General features: G+C 45.5%; 1 protein-coding gene across 1 annotated transcript; it reads right to left on the bottom strand.

Annotated features, from left to right (window-relative positions):
• Positions 1-1241: 1241 nt before the first annotated feature.
• Positions 1242-6507, bottom strand: LOC117849170 (uncharacterized). Its single transcript, XM_034730752.1, has 7 exons — positions 6468-6507; positions 3826-3858; positions 3263-3343; positions 3024-3148; positions 2764-2946; positions 2486-2639; positions 1242-1738 (listed from the first exon to the last, which is right to left on the bottom strand). The coding sequence occupies exons 1-7, from the start codon at positions 6505-6507 to the stop codon at positions 1242-1244; spliced, it is 1113 nt and encodes a 370-aa protein (XP_034586643.1).
• Between the last annotated feature and the right edge of the window lie 782 nt (positions 6508-7289).

Raw genomic sequence — 7289 nt, 5'->3', positions numbered from 1 at the left:
AAAAGAGGCAAATAAAGTACAACAATATAGACTCATTTCTCTGCTTAACGTGAGCTTCAAAATATTAACAAAGGTTGCTACGAGTAGACTTATGGGAGTGGCTAGCAAAGTGGTTCGATCTTTGCAAACCACATTCATGTCAGTTTGGAACATTATGGAAGGAATAGTGATATTAGATGATACTATCCATAAACTTCACACCAAAAAATATAATGGTGTGATTTTCAAAATTGACTTTGAAAAGGCCTATGATAAAGTCTATAGTAAGGTAAAATGGTCGTTTCTACAACAAACACTCCGAATGAAGTGGTTCTGCTAGTAGTGGTGTATTGGGTTGGAAATTTTATTACATGAGGAAGTATGAGCATCAAATTTAGTGATGACATTGGGTACTATTTTCGTTTAAAAAGGCCTTAGACAAGGAGATCTCATATTGCCTATCATTTTTAACGTTGTGACAAATATGCTCTCTATTTTAATCAAGAGGGCAAAGGATGATGGGCAAATTAACGAGGTGATACCTCACCTTTTGGAAGATGGATGTCTATTTTGCAATATTTGTATGACATGATCCTATTCATGGATCATGATTTAGAGAAAGCTAAAAATTTGATGGTATTGCTACGAGTTTGAACAATTATCAGGATTAAAAATTAATTTTCAACAAAAGTGAGATCTTTTGTTATGGAGAAGCTAAACAGTAATACCGAGATATATCGAATTATTTGGCTGCAACTTAGTTTTGTACCCATTTAGGTGCTTTGGTATCCTGATGCACTACCATTGACTCTATAATGCAGATTGGAGTGTAACCAAGAAAAGATTTAAGTAAGTACCTGGAAAGCCAAATATTTATCTTATGGGGACAGATAATTTTATTGAATTGGATTTTGAGTAGCCTCCCCTGTTCAAGATCTCCTTCTTTGAAATCTCTAAAAGTGTCCTTAAAAGACAAGACTTTTATAGACCTAGATTTTTTTAGCAAGGTATTTAACAATGATAAATGAAAATACAGGGTTGGTACCAGTGATAAAATTAGGACATCAAGTATGTTGCTAATGTTGATAGGTGATAGAAGGAGTAGCTAAATGTACAGGAGGAATATAATGATTTTTAACACAGCAATGCACGCTGCCACATGATATTATTTCTCAAAAGAGTTTACAACTGCCAATGGATACGCAGATTCCAATTAACAACTATAACGATGATTCAAATGTATATCAAAACCAGTGACCTGGTTATGTAGAATTATCATCACTTTGAAACATGTTCACCCCATAACCAACAGGGAATAAAGGGTCATAGTTAGCATCTCCAGCATTTATAGGCAATTCATCAACAGACCTATGCCACGTCACAGGCAATGTGCCAACAAAATCGTGATGTCCAAATAGGCAATCGGCAACTCCCATGCACTCAGTTCCAGGTAACCATGCAGCAACTAGAGCATAAATCTTCTCCATAACTTGTGTCTCGATATCCAAGGGCCTTCCAGAAACAACAATCACTAGGGTAGGGATTTTACTTGCGACACGGTTGATAAGGTCAGATCCCTTGAATGGAATGCTTAGATCCGTCCTGTCTCCTACAGATTCAGAGTATGGAACCTCTCCAACTACAACAACAGCATAGGAAAACTCCCCAGTTTCAATCGTAGCTTCTGTCGCGCACGCCTCATAGACAACTTCAGTTTGCACTCCCACTGAATCTTTTATGGCCTCCAATATGCTTGTACCTGTTAGTTCAGATAGCATAAATAACCTTTTAAAAAGTAGCAGACTTGTATACTATCATCTACTATAACTATAGTTCATGTTTTAGAAAATAAAATCAAAGTTGATACAATAGCAAGCCATACTTAGACCACCACTTAAAACAGACATAATTTCCAACAAGTAATTGTCCCTTCGACATTAAGGCCACTTCACCTCAAATTTAATAATGGTCATTTCTTTCTGAAAGAGACAGTAAAGCTTGTTCAGACAAGTGACAACTATATGCATGATTCAGACAAGTATAAGCTCCTCCACCCTACAGAATTATAACCATATCTTCTTGACTGCATATTTGGTATATTTTTTACACATGGCAAGAGGATCACCCCTTCTATTTCTATGATCAGAAAAGCACAAGTTTGTATACATGCACACTTTGTTGAAAATGAAGAAAATGTAAACAAAAAAAACTAATTATGCAAGATATGAGTTTCTTCTTTTTACCAGGAGTTATTTTTCCACTGTTTCCACCCCATGCTATTGTCCGCACACCGCACTGAAATCCAATATCATCAGCATGTGTTCATCAGCACTGAAATCCACCCCTTCTATTTCTATGATCAGAAAAGCACAAGTTTGTATACATGCACACTTGGTTGAAAATGAAGAAAATGTAAACAAAAAAATTAATTATGCAAGATATGAGTTTCTTCTTTTTACCAGGAGTTATTTTCCACTGTTTCCACCCCATGCTATTGTCCACCTACCGCACTGAAATCCAATATCATCAGCATGTGTTCCTGTAACCAGCATCCTTTTTACATTTTTGGCCAAAGGAAGGAATGGTTCATTCTCATTCTTGCCATTTTTTAGAAGTACCATAGACTTGCGAACAGCCTCACGCGCCAACAATCGATGTTCCTGAAAGATTAACGACTTAATATATTGTATACGGTTGATGAATAGCAATGATGGGACAATTCAATAGAAAACGAGGGAGAAGAACTGAAGATACAACACAAAGACAGATGTACAATCACCTTACCTTGTAACCAACCATGTCCAGCAGAGATGGGTCTGAAAATGGATGCTCAAACACTCCAGAAATGAGGTTGACCCTCAGAATCCGCTCAACAGCATCGTCAATCCGAGACATTGGTATCTCACCTGTCTCCACCAAGGATACAAGATGCTCCAGAAACTCTTCAAATCTATAAGGTATCATAATCTGTAGATTGTTCAGTCCAGGTAAAAAACAACGAGCAGCAGAATGAATTTTTGTGAACTCGCAACAACTATATATACCATGTCCATGCCAGCATTAACTGACTGTGCAATGCAATTACGATAATCGGACCCTTGAGGCGCTCGCGGCTCACAGATCTTGTCAATGCCCTCCCAATCTAAAATCACAAACCTGAAAGACGAGGCTACACACGTCAAAACCTCATTGCCTCAACTTAAGCTTAACGGGCAGGCAGGTTCGCCCACTCTCTCTCTAGTTTCTCTCTCTAACCCGTGCGACGCGGGCGCTCAAAGCTGACGGCCATTCCGGCCCCAGCATCCACTCTCCCACCCGCCGGCGACCATGCAGGTCCCGGCGTCCACCCATGCCTCCAGTGACACTGAAGATCCGCATGAAGAGATCCGGATCTGACGATGGTCGCAAAGAGGGGGAGGAGATGAATCCGAGCCTCCCTCCACTTGCGGTGTGGCGGAACCGCCCTAATTAACTTAACTAAAGCACAATTAAGTCGTCTAACACGCGATCATGTGCTTTAATTAAGTTAACTCGGCAGTCCGTCGGATTTCATCCGATAAATCACTCCACAGGATCGAGAAAGCATAACTCACACGAAGGTGAGTGGTTCCAGAGAATAAAATAGATCGATCAAATTAAACAAGTGCATTAATTTATTACAACATCGGTTCAAAATTCAACATAGTTTGCAGAGTTCTTAAGCAGCGAAAATAAACAAACGGAAGCTAGCGCCGATGTCGGACGTCACGACGAGGCCGATCATGACATCAGTAAGTCCGTCCTCGCCGTCCGAGGAGGGATCCCACTCGACCGTCCACCCAGAAGGAAGCTGGGGAGGCCAAGTACCACTTATAGCAAACTCAGAGATGTCAACATCACCTGAAAAGATGTGCCACAAGCAAAGCTGAGCAACTATGCTCAACAAGACTTAACCGACAGGTGCTAACTACTCCACCAACTTCTAAACATGCAAGGCTTTTTGGCTGAGAGGTTTGTTTTTGCCAAAAGCAACTAGTGTAGGTCGTTACTTTCAATATTTTAGCCACAAGTTCTACGTTCAATTACCAATCTAAGTTAGCAACTATACTAAACAAGCATAGTTTCCAAACAATTAATGCAGGGAATCATATTAGATCATCAGCATCTTTCATTCTTACTCAGTGTAGCATAGCGATCAAGTAGTCCCAATATGTGAGAGGCAGACGAATCGATTCGAATTTCTTAACCATGCATGGCGAACCTAATCTCACGACATCTGGGCACCACGAAGGGTCGCTTCACTTGTCCGCTGTCCCCATCAATTCCCAGACCCGTGTCGGGCCCACTTCCGTCGGTACAAGGCTCCACAGACCCGGCCTCTGCCGTTCTATGACCGCACTTGTCACCACATGCGGCCGCAAGGGAGCTTCATTCCAGAGACAGTGGATCGAACCACTCACGTCCTAGTTCAATCAGGTACTAGGCTTCCCCATCCCATTATGAGATTAGTACTTTTAAACACTTGATCACAAACACCATCACTTTTTGACCTTAATCCAATTTCATGTAGACAGACGGGGCAATCCAGCGACCACCAAAATAATTCACAAGGCCCTGCCCCGTCCATCATCCTTATAGTTGTTGCAAAAAGAAAGCAAGCAACTCCTATAACTCGCGAGTGACAGGAAATCACTCGACTTTTACCGAGTCCTATTTAAGCAAAGCAGCTACTCGAGATCCTGTCATACTAGTATTTAGAACAAAGGAACCTAGGATCATGCAACTAGAGTTTCCAAACAACTCCTATAAACGTAAATGCACAAACATTAACAACAGAAGGCATGCACAAGTTTAGAAAATCTGGGTTATGCTTTGGGGCTTGCCTTCACATGCTAAGTTAGCTTGAGGGCCTTCGGCGGGTTCAGCAACGGGCTCTGCTCCGGCTTGGAGCAGCTCTGCAGCAGGATCCTCATCAAGCACTTGATGCAGCTCGTAGGTTCCGTCTGCGAGGTTCAGCTCTACACGAAATGCGATGCAAGGATAAGATACTTAGATGGTGATTTCAACAGTATTTGCAAGGATTTAAACACAAAACTGTAGCGAAACTTATAGGAAAAGGGTGCGAAACCTACTTTATTGGATTCTACTCAGAACGAGGATTCCAACCAAAGTGATGTCACATTTTTCTAATTTTTCCTCGATTTAAGATGTAATTTTCCAAGTTTCTGTCGATTTAATTCGAGTTAAAAGAGTCGGATTGGGGAAAACTTAAAATCTGACCCTGAGACTTAAGGAATAACTGTACCGGGATTCTCAGATTTAACACAGAGAAGTCCTCAAAATTTAACACAGATACCCTCGGTCAAAAGAAAAGACACAACCGAGCCCTCGGGCGAGGCGGACAGCACTCGGGCGAGGCGGACAAGGTCCGGTCACTTTCGCGTACGATTCAGGGTCGGGAAGAGCTGGAAAGGGATCGGCAGCTCACCTCCGGTCCTACTGACGAGGTCTCGGGGTTGTGAAGAAACAACCCGAGGCGGAACGAGGAACAACGGTGGCTCAGGTCGGCGTCGCGGGAACTGGCGGTGTTCCGGCGGCGGTGGTGCTTCTTGTGGACAACAAGCAAGCTCTAGAGCTGCACGAGAGAATGGCGAAGCGGCTGGTGGGGTCGGCAAGGTGCGGGGTTGGGCGGAAAGGGGAGCTCCACAGAGAGCTCAGGCGGTGGCGCTTGAGCGCGAAGCAAAGGAGTGTGCGGCGGTGGAACTTGGGCGAGTGGTAAGGGCTCTGGAAGGGCAGCTGGAGCAGAGAGGGAGGTGAAGGGGAGCGCGGTAGCGCTGGCGGGGCTTTTATAGGCGTCGGGGGCATGTGGCTGGCCGGTGGGCCGGAGAAGGGCGGGCGCGTGCTGTCGCGGCCATTGATAGCGGCGACGCCATTAGCGGACAGGAGGGACGGGCAAGCACGGTAGGAGAGGTGACAGGACGACGGCGTGACGCGAGCATGCGCGAGATGAGCGGCTCTGTTGGGGCACGCTACTGGCGGGGCGGGGGAGGAGCTGTCACTGCCTGCGCGGTAGTTGGCGGAGGCGGCAGCGTCGTGGGACGCGCGCGTGGGCAGCGCGGCCGGGGTGTGACAGGAGGGCCGGAAGGCGTTGGGGCGCGCGGGCGGGGATCCGGGTGGGGCGGATGCGCGCGGGAGGCGAGGCGGCACCGGCGCGGCAGCGGCCGGTCTTCGATCGCGGAGTGGCCGGGGCAGCAGCAGGGGCGTGGGCAATGCGCCCGGCGCAGTCGGCGAGGCCTCGGGTGGGACGAGAAGGGGTGGAGGGCCTGCAGGGCGTTACTGCACGCGACTAGGAAAAAGGCGCGCTGATCCATCTTGTCACGGCCGGCGACTGGGCGAGGCGGCGCTCACTGGTGAGGCCACGCCACGCGGCGGCGGCGCTCTAGAGTGTGGCGCACGCGCGCTCTGGCGCTGTCTGGCCGACGGATCCGCGAGATCCTTTGCCGACCTACCTTCAAGCCTCTTGATCTCCCGGTTTTCAAACCGCGCCATGTTGACTCCCTTTACACAAGTTGTAGTACACAGACCAAGGTCCAACTTTTGTAATTTAACCGAGTTCAAAAACGCGGTGGGTTTGAAGATTCAAATCTCAAAGGTTTGGAGGGACGACAGTTTCCGGGACTTAGAGAAAAAAACGGCGGCTTGGCTGGTTTTCAGGGTTCGGGGCTGATTTGAGCTGCAGATTTGGGAAGCTTCGGAGGTGAATTGGACCATGGTCCAATTAACAAAGTTGTTGTAGGAACTTAGTTCTCCAACTTCTACAAAGGGATTTCTTGATGTTCTGCTCAACTTTCCAAAGATAAACCCGCCCTAAGGCACCAGGTCGGGCTGATTTTCCAGACTTAGCCGGAATGGCTAAAGGAGGCTGAGTTGACCAAACTAACTGACTTTGACCTGGATTCTGAAGGCTTTCGGGGCAGATTTTAAACTTGCTCCTTAAAACAAAAGTTGTTAAGGTCCCGAAGCTCTAAAACTTTAATATAGGGCTCAGCTCAAGATGACATTAGAAATTTCGAAATAGAGAGCCCCAAAGTTTGGACTTTGCCTTCTTTAGAACAAAACAACACAGATTGGTATTTCAAGTTTTTGGAGGGCTTCTGCTCAGATTTAAGTGAAACACCAAAAATGAAAGTTGTTAGGAAGGTAGAGTTCTACAACTCTTAGTTAGACAGATCTTTAAGTTCTTAAGCAAGAATTGAAGTTACGGTTTGGGCAGCGCTTTAACCTTGTGAGGGCAAAAGGGTACTTTCACTTGCTTGAATGCTGCCAAAGCT

The sequence above is a fragment of the Setaria viridis genome, chromosome 3, assembly GCF_005286985.2.
Source record: "Setaria viridis chromosome 3, Setaria_viridis_v4.0, whole genome shotgun sequence".
In the NCBI taxonomy this organism is placed as follows: Eukaryota; Viridiplantae; Streptophyta; class Magnoliopsida; order Poales; family Poaceae; genus Setaria; species Setaria viridis.
This window is presented reverse-complemented; position numbering and strand designations above follow the sequence as displayed.

What these genes read in the sequence shown, in the direction of transcription:
- LOC117849170 (XM_034730752.1), bottom strand. Translation starts at nt 6,507, where the DNA reads ATGGCGCGGTTTGAAAACCGGGAGATCAAGAGGCTTGAAG. An exon ending in GGAGATCAAGAGGCTTGAAG is followed by an intron (nt 3,859 to 6,467) that starts GTAGGTCGGCAA and finishes ACATCTTTTCAG; the next exon opens with GTGATGTTGACATCTCTGAG. An exon ending in CTCTGAGTTTGCTATAAGTG is followed by an intron (nt 3,344 to 3,825) that starts GTACTTGGCCTC and finishes GCGGATCTTCAG; the next exon opens with TGTCACTGGAGGCATGGGTG.